The sequence below is a fragment of the Apteryx mantelli genome, chromosome 25, assembly GCF_036417845.1.
Source record: "Apteryx mantelli isolate bAptMan1 chromosome 25, bAptMan1.hap1, whole genome shotgun sequence".
NCBI lineage: Eukaryota > Metazoa > Chordata > Aves > Apterygiformes > Apterygidae > Apteryx > Apteryx mantelli.
Window position 1 is genome coordinate 8,678,746 of NC_090002.1, and position 19,787 is coordinate 8,698,532.

At 47.5% G+C, this 19,787-nt stretch overlaps 1 protein-coding gene across 1 annotated transcript; it reads left to right on the forward strand.

Moving 5' to 3' along the window:
• The first annotated feature begins 3,433 nt into the window (after positions 1–3,433).
• Positions 3,434–18,974, forward strand: CNTN2 (contactin 2). The gene is made up of 22 exons (XM_067310479.1): positions 3,434–3,488; positions 7,241–7,385; positions 8,056–8,231; positions 8,705–8,800; positions 9,136–9,345; positions 9,937–10,036; positions 10,318–10,493; positions 10,973–11,109; positions 11,639–11,768; positions 12,659–12,809; positions 13,086–13,213; positions 13,616–13,791; positions 13,926–14,046; positions 14,345–14,503; positions 14,647–14,796; positions 15,529–15,599; positions 15,873–16,107; positions 16,540–16,655; positions 17,025–17,211; positions 17,686–17,798; positions 17,887–18,055; positions 18,759–18,974. The coding sequence occupies exons 1-22, from the start codon at positions 3,434–3,436 to the stop codon at positions 18,866–18,868; spliced, it is 3,111 nt and encodes a 1,036-aa protein (XP_067166580.1). The 3' UTR covers positions 18,869–18,974.
• The last annotated feature ends 813 nt before the right edge of the window (positions 18,975–19,787 follow it).

Here is a 19,787-nt window from a genome sequence, read left to right on the forward strand (position 1 = left end):
GAAGTTCAGAGTCAGACGCAGAATTCATGGTTCGGGGTCATTGTTCGAAGATGGCCCCACAGTCCTTAGCATCGAGGGAGCACGAATGCAGCTCCAGATGTGATCTTGCAGAGCCAGGCTCTACAGCATAATCTGATCATGACACTTGGGTGACAAGACAAGCAGGAACATGCAGAACAGTATCTGAGGGGAGAACTTGATCCAGTCTCTAACTGTGAACAAATACAACATCAGCATTTGTACAAAATGCTCGGTTACTCTCTTATATGTTCATTTCATGTAGACCACACCGGGAGCTCTCCCCGCATATCACGTTCCCAAGTTTTGCAAAGCAGTTAAAGCACAGGCCGGAGCGAGGCTAGATTCAGAAGAGCAGCACAGCAGCATCTCTTCTTGCCTGCCTCTGTAAGAGTCCCTATCTGATGTCCCCCTCATAATTGGCAGAGTAACAGCACAGCACATCCACCTGGAGTTTTACCTTCTGAAAGGTCTCTGAGTGCTTCAGGTCCGCACAGCAAAAACATGTTTGCATGCACAGTCTGGGTCAAAAGATGCAAGCTGTAGAGTCAGAGTCAGCACAGAACGGGGGATCAAAGTTGTGGTTTACGTAATAAATAATGAATCAGTAACTAATTAAATAATTCAAACCAGCTTAATTTTTACAAGATAACAGCTTTGCTCAGCCACAGGGAAGGAAGCTGTAGGGGGAAGCTGGCAGAAGTATATATGCAGAAGGTTATCACAACTCACCCTCCTTTTCCCTCCTGATGAGATCTCAGCCCAGACACATACATGCCGTTGGGACAACTGTTTAGGCTAAAACACCCAGGAGAGGCAGGACGCAATTCGCTCTCATTCAAATCCAGCATCTATATTTTATAAAGTAGAAAGTGTAAAGTGCTAATAAAATCAGAAAAGTGACAGAGAAGCAGGTAGCACCTCATTACTGATCTCTCTGCTCTGCAGGTAGCTTTGAGGCTTTGCTGCTACCCTGACTCACCAAAGGAAGCTTTCTATGTCTCCTAGAGAAGGTGGCCAACACCAGTGTTCCCACACCTTCTCAAGCTGGCTGCTCCTTATTACAAACATCCAACACCCCCCCACTCCTTCCTTTCACATTTGTTTTAAAAATGAGAGGAAAAATGAACAGAAGAGAGCAAAGCGACAGCCAGGCAGCATCTTTGTGTGCACATCCCAAGGTGCTCACAGAGGACTCTGAGCCTCAGAAGACAGGGCTGGGACAGAACGAACGAGTCGTCTTTATTTTAATTTCTTGCTATGGGGTGCAAGAACAATTTCAATGTTTGCTGCCTCTGGGCATCATGACATGCTGGTAAAGAAACCAAACTGAAGAGACTTGGGATAGTTAAGTTATTAATTAGCATAGCGATGATCTTGCCTGCAAGCCCACATTGCAGATCAGGACTCCACAGTGCTACATGCTGTACAGACTGAGCAAAAAGATGGTCCTTGTCCCAAAGCGCTTACGATGTAAGCACAAGACACATGAGAGGGAAGCAGGCGAGTGTGAATGCAGGGAAACAATGAGCCAGTGTTCGCTAAAAGGCCGTGGGTTTAGTGCACCATTTGGGGCATGAGTCTCATTGACATCAAGTGATTTCATATGACTGACTCACTTCAGGGCTTCTGGAACAAACTGCGTGAAGCAGCTTTCATGTAAATGAGCCTCAGCCCTTCACCTCTTTGTCTCTAAATCGCCTGTCTGTAAGGACAACAGCTCTCCGCTTCTCCCGCCGGGCGCCTGTGCTACCTTAGGCAGGGGTCCTCCTCCCCGGCCAGGGAGCACAGTTAAGCTCCAGCCTCGTTTAGGGGTCCGTTACTTAAAAAGTACTTAACAATAGCATAAGCCAGGAAAAGGCAGACAGGCTGCGCTCTCAAACCTGGAAGGCGAAACTGCGATGAAGCTCTCCAGCCCAACGGAGAATCTGGGATTTGGTCACTTCTCTTTGAAGTGTCAGGAGCAGGCTGAGGTTACAGGGGACAGAAAGAGGCCAGATGGCTTTTCCAGTCCCAGCGTGAGTCCCTGGAGTCAGGATGTGGAAGCAGGCACAGGTCTATCACTGTATTTGTTGAGGTGTGTTGCAACTGCGGTTATTAATGAGTACTGCACTGTATTTTTTAAAGCAGTAATGCACATGGGGCTGGGTCTTGCAGGATAAAAACCTAGTCCCTGCTCGGAGGAGCTTCGAACCAGCACTAGCTGGCTCCGGCAGACAGATGGGCGCGGAGAAGTGGAAGCAATACCAGCTGGAGCAGAGGGAAAAGCAGCACTCGCAGCCCACGAGCAGCCCAGCTCTTGGCAGCGCCTCGAGCAGCAGTTTACTGGGGCGCGCGTTAGGGAGAGCACCAAGGGACCAAGGCTCCCCACGGCTGGGGACTTCCTTGGTGCTTTGCTTCAAAAGTCATATATGTTAACGAAGAGCAAAAAACAGCCCGGCATCCCCACCTGGGTTAGAAGGAAAGAGGTGAACGTGCTGAAGTTGCTCCAATGGCAGATTTAGCGCCCGAGACTCACACGCAGCCTGGCAGAGCTTGCCAGGCGTGACAGCAGGGACCGGGGCAGCGGGGACGGCACAAACAGCTCTGTGTTTTGCTTTCTTTTATCCTCAAGAGAACATGGAAAACAGGAGACCGTGGAGGGGATTGGAAAACACTGTTCCACTCACTAATGTGTCTCATGGCATAACGAAATGCTCTGGCACTCCGCTAGCTCTAGCTTTAACTATTCAAAGGCTTCACTGAAGAAAACCAGAAAACGACCCAGCAGGCGGCAGCTCAGCCTCACCGAGACCCACCTAAGGGGCCACTTTGTGCATCCAGCTTTCCACACCGGCCCTGCAATTAGGCAGCAGTGTAAGGTGATGAGTTGGGTCCCTCCCTAACCTCTCAAAAACAAGAGGATGGACTGGGATACCCAAAGGCAGAGCTGATCAGATGCTGCTTGCCTGAAGAGTTTCAATTAAAGATGAATTTTTCACAAAATAATAACAAATGCTTTCTCCCACCTCCCCCACCAATATCCTCTATGCTTGCGGTTTGCAGGTTTTTAAATAAAAATATGAACATTTATTCCTAGCATTATTTTTGGAGGGGAGAGGAAGAAGGGCAGATAGCAAAAGGAGGAGGAGGAATAATTCCCCAACCGGTTCTAACAGTCATGTCAGAAAGGAAAAGCAAAGAGCTCCTTCGAACCCCTGTGCCTTCCTCATCAGGCAGCTGGATGCTCTCTACTGAGCAATTCTCACACCAGACAGGCAGCTAGGGGGGACTCGCAGCTGGACACTGGGCTCTCAAATACAGCCACACAAGTGCTGCAAATAATCCGTCTTTTTCCTTCTCTTGCAGGGTTTCTGTCTCCGCTTATCCGTAGACACACGACTAAGCAGACGATAACCCCCACTGGAGGCCCACGATGGGAGCGGCCACAGAATTTGTTTTCACATCGCTAGCTGTCATCTCCTGCATGGGTAAGAACAGTCTCTTGGCCTGGGTGAGCACCTTGCCCAGGGCTTTCCACGGGCCAGCAGAGACACCATGGCGAGGGACTCAAGCAGGGTGCTCAGTCCCTGCCAGACGTGCCAAGTGGGACATGCCTAGGGCACGTGATGGAAGTGCTCAGCAAGGATGAATCTTTCTATGGTCTGCATAGGGCTTCTGTGATTGCAGCAGTGCTGAAGCCTATTTCTCCCAGGGGGTTTATACAGCCAAGGAACATGTCTGTGAAATGTCCAACTTCTCTTTGTACTACTCAGAGAAAGAGGATAGGAATGGTCGACGCGCTGCAAACAAGCCTCCTCTTTTCTGAATTCAAAATTAGGTGAATACAGGAGATGCAAAGGCACAGGCAAGGCCTTGGCACAACCAGCACCTCTCTGGAGACCTGCTGCCTAGGCTTTGTTCTGGCCTCTGCGCAAGGATGAATTGCATCCTACCAGCAGGGCTCCCTGAAGATAAAGTCTCCTCGCTCCCCAGCTCTTCTAGGGATGCCTTTTTTGCCATGCCCTGGCTGCAAAGATTCCCCCATTTGTCATTCATCAGGGATGATTCTGGGATCTCAGGGAGTCTCAGGCTGCACTTTGAAGGTCCCTTTTCAGCAGGGAGACATTTCATTTCAGGCAGCTGAGAATTAGATAACGTCTTCAAGCTAATTCATCATCCCAGGAAGAGACTGCTCGGCTGTCCTTATAAATATCTAATTACCTTTTAATGTTCTCTGGGTCCCTGAGGAGGAAGAGGGAGGGGTGGCTGGCCTAGATTGGGAGGCAATTAGCCTGTTTGGAAATCAGTCTGACCCAAATCTGGTAGAGGGAGCAAGGCAGAGCTGGGCTCTCCCATTAACCAGCTGAGTTCATGCAACTTGCTCTCCGTTCAAGCTGAGCCCATAAAAAACAACTCAGTGCAAAACCCTAGGAGGTTTATTTTCCCTTGACCTTTGGCTGATGAGGCAATGGATCTCAGAAGCCAGGCTGAGACCAAGGGAAAGGCTCACTGGGAATACGAGCAAGGAATCAGGGACAAAATTATGCCAGCTATAGACAAGGCTCAAGGAAACACGCTTGAGTGGGTGAAAATGGGCCTCAAAGCCTCCAGGCCCTGTTTGTCACCTCTGGCCCTGGGTGGCTGGCTCTGTAACTCCCTCCTCCCTCCGCCACATCACAGAAATGATGCCATCCCAGGGGTACTAAGAGGTTTAAAGCTGCTAAAATGCATAGAGAAGATCCTCTAATGAACAAGGCAGTCAGAAGAGTCTAAAAATCCTCTGACCTTTCTCCGTTGAGTAAAAGCCATAGAAAATCTTGAAGTCTAAGGCTAGCCAAAGCGTTGTCCCTTCATTCCTCAGAAAGCCGCTCTTTAAAAATAACCACTTTGATTTTGTGCTTTTGTGTGTTCAGATTTCTTATAAAACCAATTAATTTCCCAGCTCTCATGTGCCAGGCTTCAGGCTGTGGTCAGAGCTACAAAGCTACGAATATGCTGTCAGTGCTCAATAAAAGGATTGCTGCTGATGCATTCGTGGAGAGCTCAACTGTAGTACTTATGCTGTCTTCCTGGTCTCTGAAGCTGCTGTGTGGGTCTCAAAACAAAGTGAACGTGTTCAGCCTCCTGAACACCTGGGCTTTCCAGATCTGGCTTTCAGCATATTCAGAACAATAAAAGAAAATCCAAACTGACTGGGTCACTCTGCTTCTTGCAAATTTGGCTTGCAGGCTTGAAGACCTTTATTTTGTGTTTGTCTTATCCCCTACCCCAAAGACAGAGCCAGAGGAAGGTACCTGTTTTGGTAACATTGAAAATGACAGTTCTAAGGTGACAGAAATAGTCCAGATCATCCAGCTCAGGAGGACCAAGATTTGCTGCTCTGCTTTGCTCTCAGTCCTTAGTTCTAACCATATGCTGAACTTGAAACTATTTATTACTTTAATCTAACAGTTGCTTGCTTAATGAGTGAGATCCAGACATTTCACCCCCCACACTAATCAGACACCTTGGAATTGTAGATAAAAACTGGTCTGAACTTCTGGCATTGATTACAAATGAGAAAATCAATGGCTGTCAGTTGTAGTCCATAACCTTGGCAGAGAAAAAGGGACAGCAGAGGATGGCAACAGGCGTACCGGCTATGGGTGGGATAAGAGGGAGGATTAGCCTAACTGGGTTTGACTGGGAGACAGCTTCCTGTGAGAAGAGGACTCATGTGAGTATTAAGAATATGTATTTGATATGTTAAATAAATATAAATTATTTACCACATGCTACCCATTAATCTCAAAATGCAAAGCTGCTAAACCTTAATTCATTCACTATTATCTACCAGAACACAATTAATACACTACTTCCTTATTAATTCTGCATTGAATCATGATTATTTTAACTGCTAGTCAGCAGAGAGTTATTTCCAGCTGAGACTAGCTCAGCACAGCTGTTGCTGACCCAACTGAGAGAAGAGATTTCCAGCTTAAACAAATTTCTCCTTTGAGAATATAACTGTACTAGAGGGAAAAAGGCACCTTCATCAATTTGGAGAGGTTACAAACCTCAGAACAAGGCTTCTCTTACTCACCAATGTATTAGCTACAGGCTGTAGTTAGTCCCTCTCTGTGTGACACCAGGGACCATCAGGGTTCTTCCGAACGCAGCTCCCCTGGAGCAGCATGTCCAACGCTGGCCGGAGCGGAGGGCCCAGCTAATTGCCAATGTTTGGGCATGGGGAGCAGCCGGAGCAGGCTGCAACCAGCTGCTCAGAACGGACTGAGCCAATTAGCGGAGCCCCTCTCCTGTCTCGCCCTCATCTCCGCACGCAGGAGCAGCCTGAACATGAGACGCACCCCAGGAGCTGCAGGTAAAGGGCTGCTTCCTCTGAGCCCAGGAGAGCTGAGCTGGCCGTTCCCTGCTGGAAGTTACTCTTGCATAAAACATCATACTTACTGGAGTCACTTAATTTAACCAGTGACCATGCTGGGTACTGCAGGGAAGGAAACAGATTGCTGGTTGGCATGGCAGTTCTAAGACAGTTATTAATTCAATTACAAAGCACGGAAGGATCCTGGGGCCAGCTGAGCATCTCCGAGGCTATCACTGCAGAGGCAGAGGGGACTGCGCTGGGGAGCACCCTGCCTTGAGGTGGCTCCATCCCTGCCCAGGAACAGGCATCAGGGTGACAGCGAGAGAAAAGACACGCTGGTGATGATTATCTCACCAGCTGCTTTTGCACTTAGAGATTTCCAGACAGCTTCAGCTTTATTCTCACTTAAATGCACTGCCTTTTTCATAAAGTCCGAGTGGAAGAGGGTCTGTTAGCATTCGCTGTTTGTCTGAGACAGTCACTCGCTGCTGACAGCTGGCACCTTTCCATGAAACATTATCGCCAAGGCAAAGGGTGGCCCAGACACAGCGTACGAGAAGGCAGGCAGGTCCTTGTGGTCCTAGCTGTTTCTTACATAAAGAAAACTCCTTTTTTGCCTGTGCCTGAACCATACTTGTGTCTACAAGATCAGAATCAAATGCCATGTCTGAATACTACTAAGAAAGCTTCAAATTCATCCCCAGAACACTGGCTGGGGCCGGGCCATAGTGACAGATGGGCTGTGATTTTCATGTTGCTCCTTCTTTTATTCTGGACAGTTCTGATGCTGCCAGAGACACCCAACAAAACCAAAAATGACAATTTTTTGAAAAAGCTCAGTTGAGCTCAGCAGGTTCTCCCTCCCATCTTTTGCAGTTTGCTGCCAAGCACAGAGTAGCACAAGGAGCTATGGGCCGGTGTTTGAAGAGCAACCTGTCAACACCCTCTTTCCTGAAGGCTCAGCAGAAGAGAAAATCACGCTGGCTTGCCGAGCCAGAGCAAGTCCTCCTGCGACTTACAGGTGAGGTAACCTGCTCGCAGCCGCCTATTCTGAATCCCTGTGATGATTAAACACTGCAAGGATGGGAGTTTATAAACCCAGAGAGATGAACATGCCTCTGGCAGGCTGGGGGGCACAGGCCATGTCGATACCAAATCACTGTCCCACAAAGAGTCCTGAAGGACAGAAGCTTTGGCACCGTCCGGATCTGCATCCAGCCTAAGGTGGCAACATCCCAGTGTAGCTCCCCTCGGAGTCTCTTAGAGCCCTTCCGCGAAACGAGCCATTGGCAATTTGAGAGAGTTTTTCCCATTGCAAAGGGCACCACACCAGCAGTCTCAGCGGAGAGACTCCGGGATGAGTTCCCGCAAGGCTGAGGAATGACAGAGCTCCAGAGCAAGTCCTCTCCCCCTTCTGCACCGGGACTAGGACCCAGCCATTAGGAATTTTGATTTCTGTTCTCCGCTTTTGTAAAAAGAAAATCACGAACATGGGAACCAGCCTCCTCTTCTGCTCTCACCCATGATGTCCCATCCCTTCCAGGTCACAGACTGGACACATAAACCTAACCCAAATCCCCCGACACCTCAGCTAGAAAAACAACCAAGCACAGCCTCCTCGAGGCACCCCGTGAGCATACGGCCGCAGTGACTGCTCGCCCTTCTCACTTCTTTGTGTGTGCTCTCGGCAGGTGGAAGATGAACGGCACAGAGATAAAGATGGAGCCAGATTCCCGTTACAGGCTGGTTGCAGGCGACCTAGTGATAAGCAACCCAGTCAAATCCAAGGATGCTGGCTCCTACCAGTGTGTGGCATCCAATCCCAGGGGCACCGTTGTCAGCAGAGAAGCCTCCCTCCGTTTTGGCTGTAAGTCCCATGTTTGTCTCCACAAGGTAAATGAAACATAGCCACAGTAATGCTGGGGTAAACTGACCCCCCCCCCCCCCATTAATAAGGGTCAGAGAGCAGCTCTCCTGCACATGGTACCCAAAATCATCACTTTGAGAACTCCCCCAGCACCTCCCATTAACTTGGAGGTGCAGTAGGAACTGATGCACTGCCAAGAAAGTACTATTTTTGGATGTCCCTCTGCAAGGCCACTGAACAGACAGGCCTCTAGGTGGGGAGATGGTTTTTGCCATTACTTTGTCTCCTGGAACACATGTTTTGTTAAAGAATCTGTTAAAGAGAAAAAAATACGCTAGGTTTATTCTGTTTTCTTGCTTACCCCATAATCACAACATGCCTTCCCCTTAAAATAAGTCAAGGTCCAGATAAAATACAGTAATTCCTCCAGCTGTTTTCTCCATGCACAGACAGGCTTCACCTTGCATGTTCAGTTTTGCAGGAATTCTCTGCAGAAGAGCGAGATCCAGTGAAGATCACAGAAGGCTCAGGAGTGATGTTCACCTGCAGCCCTCCTCCACATTACCCAGGTAAGGATTTGCAGTTCAGGATCGCTAGGAAACAGGGACTAGTAGGGTTGCTGGTGACCGAAGGAGAGATGTAATGGAGTAAGTGATTCTCAGACTAGTGAATCACTTCTTGATTTTCTTTGGGAATTTTAGGGAAGCAAATTTGTTTTGAACTCAGAGTCTGCAAAGCAACAGAACAGAAATAGGACTTAGCGCATGGAGAAAACAAGTACGATCCAAGGAACAATTTAGGCTTAGACTAGTCTAGAAAGTGGCCTGTTTGCCTTAATCCAGCTTGAGAGGATACAGGCAACTCAGTATTTTGTGCAGTTTATTCCTTTTTCTTTTCCACATAGGCTTGTCCTATCGATGGCTTCTGAATGAGTTTCCCAATTTCATCCCAGCGGACGGAAGGCGTTTTGTCTCTCAGACAACAGGAAACCTTTACATTGCCAAGACAGAGGCTTCTGACCTAGGAAACTACTCGTGCTTTGCCACCAGCCACATTGACTTCATCACAAAGAGCGTCTTCAGCAAGTTCTCCCGACTCAGCCTTGCGGCAGACGGTCAGTACTTCTGGATTATCATAAGGGGACTCAGCAAAATGCAAAATTAACAAGCCACCTCAAAGCCCACAGGCTCCAAAAGGCTCCAGGACCTGCACAAATCATGCACCAGCCTCTCTCAGTGGAACTTAAGAGCTCCCAGAAATATTAATTGGCGGGACCGTGGGGGAACCAGCTCTCTTCCCAGGCCACACTGCTAGTGCTGCTATCAGCAGGGTGCCTCTGTGTGTTCATAAAAGAGAAAGGGCACCAGGTACAGCCTGTGCAGGCTGAAATTACCCTCTTCTGCCTTTGGTGACCTTGTAGAGGTGCAACAAAAGATAATTCTTGGGCAGGGTGAGAGGGGTTGAGCAGGTAGGAAATTAAGGAGAAGTAGTTCTGAGATGTTGTAAAAAAGAGGGTTTTAGAGACTTTAGTAAGAGCTAGTTTAAAAGCAAAATGAAACTTAGCCTCTCCCCACCTATAAATTATCCAAACTCATGAAGGTTTTGCAAAGCAGTGAAACCTTGCAGGTATCTTTGTGCCTTAAGACCTCACATACGCAATTTTAAAGTCATTCAGAACTCCTTAATAGTGCTTTTCTTTTAACAGATGCCAGGCAGTATGGACCCACCATAAAAGCCAGGTTTCCTGCAGACACCTATGCTCTGGCTGGGCAGATGGTGACTTTGGAGTGTTTTGCCTTTGGAAAGTGAGTCTAGTGTCTGTGTCATCCAGGCTCAGGGGGAGGGCGTCAGCGCCTGCCACCTTCACAGCAACCCTCTCCTTAACTGATCCTACTGTAGACAAGAGACAGAGGGGGAAAAGGAGGAGGAATGAAGTGGCAAAAGCAATTTGTCTTGCAAGCCAAGGCCCATTTGGGATGGGAGCGGGGTGGCTAAACAGGGCTTGGACTAAACTACCTTGCACAGTATGGGGTGTCTGCTGCATTAGGCCCCAGAGCTGCGCTTCACCACATTTACCTTTATATAGCCCTGTACCTCGAATAAAGTGGAGGAAGGTGGATGGCTCGCAGCCCTCCAAGTGGATCGCCAGTGAGCCCCTCTTGCAGATCCAAGATGTTGGCTTTGAGGATGAAGGCACTTATGAGTGTGAGGCTGAAAACATCAAAGGGAGAGTCACCCACCAAGGCCGCGTTATCATTCAAGGTAACACATTTAAACACAGGCCTTTCCAAAGCACAGCAAGATGCCCCAGGCAATGGACTGAGCCTTTGGGAGTGAAACAACCAGCTCTGATTCTGCCTCATATCAGCCCCAATTAGACCTAACACAGAGCCCTAGCACAGAGCTGTGTAGATCATTGATATCTTTCCTCTGTGGAGTCCTTCTCAAAGTTCAGGGACGACTGCATTTAGTCTTAAAAAGAGAAACCACAATATTCTTCCTCAAATCTGGAATCTGGCATAATTTTGTACAGTCCACGTGCACAACTGCAGCCAGACCCATAGAGGACTCAGCCTTGCATCACTGCACAAAAGGCAAAGGCTGTTACTATGGTGAAACATACTGTGATAAATAAATCTGCCAGCACAGAGATGACACAGTGAGCATCCTTCTGCCTGCCTGGCACAACAAACCTCTCATCTGATCTTTTTGGCTCTGCCATCTCCCTTGTTCCTTTGCAGCTCAACCAGAGTGGCTGAAGGTGATCACAGACACAGAAGCTGACATCGGGTCTGACCTGCGCTGGAGCTGCGCGGCAGCCGGCAAGCCGAGGCCAGCAGTCAGATGGCTTCGAAACGGGCAGCCGCTGACCTCCCAGGTACCGCGGCGCAGACTTCGCAGACGGAAAACAGCCCAGCCAGTGCACATGATGACTCGCAGTACTGAATCTCCTGCTCCAAGCCTAGATCCTTTACTGCCTCACTGCAAATTCATCTCAACCCTGTCTTACAACCCCACATTTCTATTCCACATTCCCCCATGAGGCTGCAAAGCAAATTCCTTCTCCTATCACTGCCATCCAGTCATTGTTTTCCATGCAGCTATGGGAACTAATAGCCAATTATCAAGGCGGAAAAATATTACCTTGTGCCTGTCTTTGTATGACCTGCACATTACTGCTCAGGCACTCAGAAGTCTCAGCAAACAGAGCACAGTGATGTGGGGTGGACTGGATACACAGAAAATCCAGCATAAGTTTTCTCCCACAGAAAACAAGGCATAAGAGTCCGTAAAAGTCTGTTCAAACTGGCTTAAGAGTCTGCGATGAAACTCAACCCTGAACACCCAAGGCTTGAGTTCCATTTTTGTTGTCCTCATCTAATGGGTTGATCCTCTTGTTTGCACAGAACCGCATCGAAGTGAGCGGTGGAGAGCTGAGATTTTCCAAGCTAGTCCTGGAGGACTCTGGCATGTATCAGTGTGTGGCTGAGAACAAGCATGGCACAATATATGCAAGTGCTGAATTAACAGTGCAAGGTAACTTCTCATTTCCCAGTGCTCTGGGTTTCAATGGGACACTGAAGCATTTTATATCTCTTCCTAATATACTACGCTTGTCATATCAGAGTATGATAAAAGCAGACAAAAACTGCTTCACTCACCATTGAAATATAGTTGCTGGTTCAGCAAAGCACTCTACAACCCTTTAAAATTTGAATATTGTGTAAATTCAATAATGCCAGGAGAGCACAAGGACATCTGTTTTAGCTACAGAAAGTGTACAGGACAGACAACAGTAGCAATACAAGCTCCCTTCCAATACACAACCTTCCTCTGTTTTTGGAGGAACGAGTTCAGAGAAGAGCTCAGTAGCCATTCAGCCTGCTTTGAGGGATGGTGACTGGAATTGGGCTGATGCCAAACTCTTTCCACATTAGTCTAACAGCTTATCTCCTTTTGGTCAGTAGATGTTAGAGATGAATGAAAGGCTCTAAGCAGCAACTGTTTAACAGTAGCACATTGCAGCGCGCGAGGCCAACAAGCCCAATTGCTTCTCTGCAATTTCAGGAGGAGTTTTAGGTGAGATGGACATCTGCATTTGCACCAGATGACTTTGGTTAGGATACTGAAGGGAATATCCTCTACATTTTCAAAAGCAGCTGTTCTTGTGTCTCTCAAAGACCTTGCACTTGTTAGGGTCATATCACCATTGCTAAGTATGACACGCGTGTCATATGCCTTGGCAAGCATTAGAAACCACCCAGCATTTGGCAGCAGAGGGCTCACTCCATCTTGCTCACCCAGATATTGCCATGCTTCTATTACCGAGTCATCTGACAACAAATCAATATCTAGTTACAGCGCAGTTAAAATGTTCATATAGCAGGGTTTTCTAATCAGTCCTTAATCCTGTTTTTCTTCCATAGCCTTAGCACCCGATTTTAGATTAAACCCAGTGAAGCGACTGATACCTGCAGCCCGAAGCGGGAAGGTCATCATCCCATGCCAACCAAGAGCAGCACCAAAAGCCACTGTGCTCTGGACCAAAGGGACTGAACTGCTGATCAACAGTAGCAGGTAGCTGCGCAAAGTCAGATTCTACTTAGAAACAACAGCTGAAACCACATCTTTTCTTGCCAGAGCACTGGCACAAGTGTGCTGCTACACTGCTAAACACACACAGTTTGCTATTCCTCTAGTTTCTTCTTTAAGAACTCTTACATAACATCTCGCAGTCCTATCTTTATCACCAATTTCTCTAAGATCAGCAAGAACTGACAACTGCTTGTCAGGCATACAGAGTGAACAGATATTTTAACCTTCCTTCTTTTTGTGGTTCTTCTTCCTTTCCAGGGTGACTATTACCACAGATGGCACCTTGATCCTCCAGAATATCAGCAAATCTGATGAGGGAAAGTATACCTGCTTTGCTGAGAATTTCATGGGCAAAGCCAACAGCACTGGAATCCTCTCTGTTCGAGGTAGAGATGTTTGGCTTGCTTTAGGGTCGTCAAACAAGAAAGGTGATAAGAATGCCATGACATGAAAAGAAACATATTTCTCCTCTCCTCATATTCCCAAAAAGTAATTCAGTACTCAGGGAATCTGAGTCATTTCAGCCTATAGGACAACAATCCTTCTACCTGACCTGCCATACCATTCCTACCAACATCTGGTGCTCGGGAAAAGTATTTCCTTTTACTATCCAGTGTAATCCCTTATCCTCCTCCTGTAAAACTACAGATGGTTCCTGTTAGAGAGGGACGACAAGAAGTTAGAAAGCGTCAGTTGATTTGGATGCTCTGAAACATTAATACAAATCTGTTGTGTGTGGAGAGCATTTGCAGCTAGCTAACAGCCCCTCACTGCTTTTTTCTCTGCAGATGCCACCAAAATCACACTGGCACCATCTAGTGCTGACATCAACGTAGGTGAAAACCTTACTCTACAGTGTCATGCATCCCATGATCCAACTATGGACCTAACCTTCACCTGGTCACTAGATGATTTCCCCATTGACTTTGACAAGTCTGAGGGGCACTACAGGCGAGCAAGTGTGGTGAGTGGAAAGGGCAATTATGCACCATGAAAAAGGACACAAAACTAAAGCTTCTTTGTTTCCATGTCAAATGCTGGATCGTGACCAGACGTGATCTAATACTGTCTTCACTGCCTTTTCTCTTCTCCACACAGAAGGAAACTATTGGGGACCTCAGCATCTTTAACACCCAGCTAAAGCATTCAGGGCGGTACACATGCACAGCCCAGACCGTGGTGGACAGTGCTTCGGAGTCAGCTATGCTGACTGTGAGAGGTAATTTCTCTGTTGTGAGATTCTCTGCTCCTCAAAAGCCCAAAGTAACAGGATGGTCCTTGCAAAATATCAGCACGTTCTCCCCTGGCAACCACCTCACAACATAACATTTGAATTGGATGGGATAGGTCTTGAAAGCTTTGAAAGAGGCCAAAATTTGAGGTGAGGCTTCCTACGCTCCAGAGGAGAGAAGCCTGATTTTAATTTATGACTTGGAGAATTTAAAGAGCAAAAAGCCTCCAAATCTCTGTCACAATAGTAACATGTCTGTCTGTCTGTCTGTCTGCCATCATCTCAGGACCTCCAGGCCCCCCGGGTGGTGTGGTGGTGAGAGACATCAGCGACACCACTGTCCAGCTGAGCTGGAGCCGCGGCTTTGATAACCACAGCCCTATTGCCAGGTACATCATTCAGGCCCGGACCCTGCTCTCCAACAAGTGGAAGCAAGCACGTACCAGTAAGTGTCTTTAGGGCAGCAGCTGTGGCATGGCCCATGTTGAAGGGGCTCAGGGGTGTCAGCTCTCTGGCAAGTTCTTGCTCTATGTAGGCTAGCTGCCACTTGCTCTATTTGTTTTCTTCTCATGTTATTGGATTATATAGATCCTGCAAATATTGAAGGCAATGCAGAGACAGCCCAGGTGGTGAACCTCATTCCTTGGATGGACTATGAGTTTCGGGTCTTAGCAAGTAACATCCTTGGAGTTGGGGAACCAAGTTTACCCTCCAGCAAAATCCGTACCAAAGAAGCAGGTATGTGTAGATACATTCAGAGATAAAGGAATCAGAGATACCTTTCCCTTTACTCTACAGGGGAAGGCTGGCTTGCATCCTGCCTTTGGCACAGGCAGATAGTCATCTTGAGGGCTTTACAGGTGATGCCATCACAAAATTTTGAGCCATTTTGCCTATTTACATGTCAAAGATAAAGAAGTGCCAACTTTATTAGCATTAGTTGTAATATATTAAGCCATTATAGCATGTCAGTTCCATGCCAGTTGCAAAAATCAAGACAAGTCCTAGCCTCAAGTACTGTACCTTCTGAGCAGCAATGCTCAGAAACAGGAGAGAGCCCTATATTGCAAAAAAAAGGTAAATTGCCCAGTAAATAGCTGTTAATGTTAAGTAGATACTATCCTGTGCAGCTTGAATGTGCAAGTAGAAGGGATGTAAGAACAGCAGGAGGAATGCTCTGAACATATGGAATGCATATTAATTCCTTTCTAATAAAAAGCTCTCCCACACGTTCCTGCTTTTGAGCTTGATTCTCATACCCTCTGAGAAATGCTGTCTCCAAATAAACTCAACCAGAGATAGGCCAGTGTTCTAGGCCTGATTTTCAGAAACATCTGAAATACAGCTAAAAACACAGGAGCCAGCATTTCTGTATACGCTGTCAAAGCCTGGCTACTCCCAGGCCAGGTAGTGTCTGTATTTATCTTCATCACCAACCTGTGCTGCCTCCTCTTTTTGGGAACCTGACAGCGCCTACCGTGGCACCATCCGGGCTCAGTGGAGGCGGAGGGGCTCCCAACGAGCTTATCATCAACTGGACGGTAAGTCAGCAGCACGGTGCCAGCCATGGGTGCTGGGAGAGGGCCGGGGGAGGAACTCGCGTTGTTCCTGCTGGGAAATCAATGCTGCAGGTACAACTGCAGTGTGTGATTGAGCCAAACCCTGTGTTTAGAGGCAGTCCCAAAATCTTGCTTGTTGCAATGGGATTTGCACAGCCACACCTGAGAGGACACGCGGGAACGATTTCGTTCGCGGTGGACATAAGCGTTCACCCAGACCCAAGGCTTCTCTTTGCTTCTGACCCCCCCTCACAGCCAATGCTGCGGGACTATCAGAACGGGGACGGTTTTGGCTACATCTTGTCGTTTCGCAAGAAAGACACCCAGGGGTGGTTTACCGCAAGGGTGCCTCACGCTGAATCACTGCACTACGTCTACCGCAACGAGAGCATCGGTCCCTACACCCCATTCGAAGTGAAAATCAAAGCGTACAACAGGAAGGGGGAGGGACCAGAGAGCCTCACGGCCATCGTGTACTCTGCAGAGGAAGGTAAGGAGGGACAGCAGTGACCTCGTATCCCCAGGGCTTTGTCCGATCAACCGATGAGCCTTCAGCCACCCCCCTGCGGAGCCCTGCCTGTCTGAGAGTGCACCGACAGAAGGTTCTTTTAGTCAAAGAGCAGCTGATAGTGGTTTCAGCACAAAATTTATCCTCCACTTCAAACACACAAAGATGCGTTTCCCTAAGCACACCTATGAGTGCATACCGAGAAGAAACAGTTCCTTGCAGCACGCAGCTGCAGGCCTGCTCGTCTCACTGTGTCCCTAAATCCCCTTCCCTTCCTTTGCTCCTTGCCTGCTGTAACGCCAGCTGTCCAGCCATGGGGTAATGGAGGTGCTGTCAAGCCTCTGCTTTCAGGATAGCGACTGTGCTGCCCACAGCTAGGAAAAGGATTTTATTCCCTTTTGTTGTCTTTTCCAGAACCAAAAGTGGCTCCTTCCAGAGTTACCGCCAAGGCTGTCCTGTCCTCAGGAATGGATGTGTCCTGGGAGCCTGTTGAGCAGGGAGACATGACTGGAGTGCTTTCGGGCTACGAGGTAAGAGCCTGCAACTGGAACAAGGGACGCTAAAACTCGGAGCAGAGCCCAGAGCAGGAAATTCCTTGATATCTTGCAGATGGGTCGAAACCCTAGACTAAAGGATTTCCAAAGACGAAGGAGGATGACAGCATGAGGCCCTCATGGTGCCAGTACTATTGCTCACGAGAGAGATTAGCAAGAAAGAAATATCCGTTCTTTCCTACCTGCCTTTCCACACAGGCTGTAACTTTGTTCCCAGGCACACGCTAAGCAAGACACACAGAAACAAACACCAAGGGATCTCCAGCACTGCCCTTAGATGGAGTGGGTCAGGTGCTTGCACATGTCTTTATCCTTACTAAACCCACCCCACCCTTTTCTATTTAGATCCGGTACTGGAAGGATGGCGATAAAGAGGAGGCAGCTGACAGAGTGAGAACAGCAGGACTGGTCACGTCTGCTCACGTAACAGGCCTAAACCCCAACACAAAATACCACGTGTCAGTCAGAGCTTACAACCGTGCCGGCACTGGGCCCCCCAGTCCCTCTGCCAACACCACTACAACAAAACCACGTGAGTGAGCCCTGACCGCCCTACGTTTGCACATTGTACTGCCCTGGGCAGCTGTCTCCTCAAGGTGATCTTCAATGTCAGCTGATCCAATGATCAGCTAACTGATTGGCTTTTACATCTCTGTACTCTAAAGCCAATAAAACAGAACTCTCCGAATTTCCCTAGGTCAGTCTTGCGGTCTATGCATCACTTTCCTGAGAAGATCTGTGCTCAGAGTCACAGTCATAAAGAAATATTTTGAGCCCCACATGGAGAAAATATCATTTGTTACCAATAACACCAGGGGGAGATTATATGTGATTTTTCTTCTTTTCCATATGATGTTTGCTGGGATACTTTCCTTTAAACCAGTCAACGGCAGTGCCACCAACCCTCTCAACTAGTCAGAGTGTCCCTGGAGACAGTTGTAACCTGCAACAACCTTCTCCCTGGTCCCTGACTTACTGAATATCTGTCTTGTTTTGTATCTCTTAGCACCAAGGAGGCCACCTGGCAACATCTCCTGGACTTTTTCTGGGTCTACTGTCAGCATCAAGTGGGACCCAGTGGTGGCACAGGCAGATGAGTCTGCAGTTACAGGGTACAAGGTACAGGCAGCATGTAGCAGACCTTCTCTTGTATGTGCCCCTGAGGAAATCCCAGTGAACATAAACTCAGACTTGCCTCTTCCGACAGATGCTTTACAGGCAGGATTCCCACTCTGCTCCCACACTATACCTGGCCAGCAAGAGCCGCATCGACATCCCAGTCCCCGAAGACTTCACCCATGCCTTCGTACAGATCAGGGTGACAGGGCCTGGGGGAGATGGAATCCCAGCAGAAGTTCACATCCTCAGAAACAGTGGTACGTATGTGGGCTCCTTCTCTGACCGCGTACACATCCCATGCACAAATGCTCATTTACAGGGTGTTTCACTGAGAAACGAGCTCAGATAGAGAAGTTAATTTTAAGGACTGCTTACTTACCTGTCATCTCTTACCACAGTTCTTCGATATGTAGTGACTCAGTCATATCTCCAGACCTGGCCATCATAGTACTATAAGTGCTATTATGTTTTAAAATCCCACTCTCCATTCCAAGAACATGGTGGAACATCCTACCCTAGTGTTTTATGTTGGGTGTCTGGAATTCGTCTTTGGCTCCCTCATGTTCTTCACTTAAAGGATCTTCTAACGTATTCCTCTCCAGCACTGAACCCAGGTTTATTATTTTCAGCTAAAGACCCAGAGGCCCCCAGCCAAGGTACATTCACTAAGAGTGAAATGCTGACTCCATTGACAAGACTCCACTTGTGGGGCCCTGATCTCATTCCCAAGCCCAACTCCAGCAGGTTCCACCTGCATCAGCAGATAAGTGCTCAGGGCCCACCCCCAAATTCTGCTTCAAATATAAGTGTTCCTGGGAGGTTCATCAGTAACAAATGCAACAGGAGCACGCAGGACTCCCAGAAATAACATTTTACCAACCCTCACAATTCTTTTTGCAAGAGAACAGTTTGTGCCTGTACAACAACACAGTTGCTCCTTCCTTGCTCCTTTTCTTTCAGGCACAAGCATGATGGTGGAAGACTCTGTGACCAAGCCAGTGCCACATGCTATCGTCATTACAACTAACTCTCTAGTAATGTTGGTCCTGTTGGGCTACCTGGGGCTCTGATGATTGCCAGTGCGACAAAGGACTCCAGGACATGCTTCCTCCTAAGCTAGTGGGGAACTACTTAGCATTTGGCTATTTCAACTTCAAGTTTGTACCACAGCGGCATTACAGAGAAAGGATTTGACAACATCATTTTAAGGGAGGAAGAAAGAAACACCTTTTTTTTTTTTTTGAATAATATAAGATTTCATACAAGACATGGGTCTTTAACCAATCAAAACATTTTTAAAGAAATGAGCAAATCAAAGAAGAATTCTACATGAATACTGAGAACCGACTGTCCCATACACTCTATCCAGTAGGTTTTCTGCCTTATGAAGCCATGTACTAAAATAATCAGACTGCTAAACTTGACTTTTTTTTAATATGTACAGTGTATTTTGGGGGGGAGAGGGAGGACGGGGACTGAAGATTTCAAAGCGATCAGCATGTTTCATAAAAATCCCAATTACAGCCATCTCTAAGGAATTATGGGACAGGATTTTTTTCCCCATAATACGAGCCAAATTTTGCAGCAACCAGCTCAAGGAGATAAAGCCACAAGAGAAATTGATCTCTGCTCCATTCTGAAGGAGACAGGTGAATATAGAGTTTAGTTCGTGAAAATCTTTTTTATGACACTGGTGTTAACTTGCAACCCCAGCCTGTTGCTCATATCAACTGTGATGCTGTGAGGTGCAATGTTCAATGTTACCCATATCCCATATGCTTTTGAGGTGTTTTTGTTATATTGTTTGCTTCTTTCCTTTTTGTTTGGGAAGGAGGGGTAAGCGAAAAGGCGATACTCTTCTAGCATACACCAATTTGGAGAGAAAGCTCCAGCTGATAAAGGAGGTTTCAACATTTTTAACTTCAGCAAGTAGAGAGAGGATCTTAAAGGAGGAAGAAAAAGGAGTATTTCATAATTTAACCAGGAATT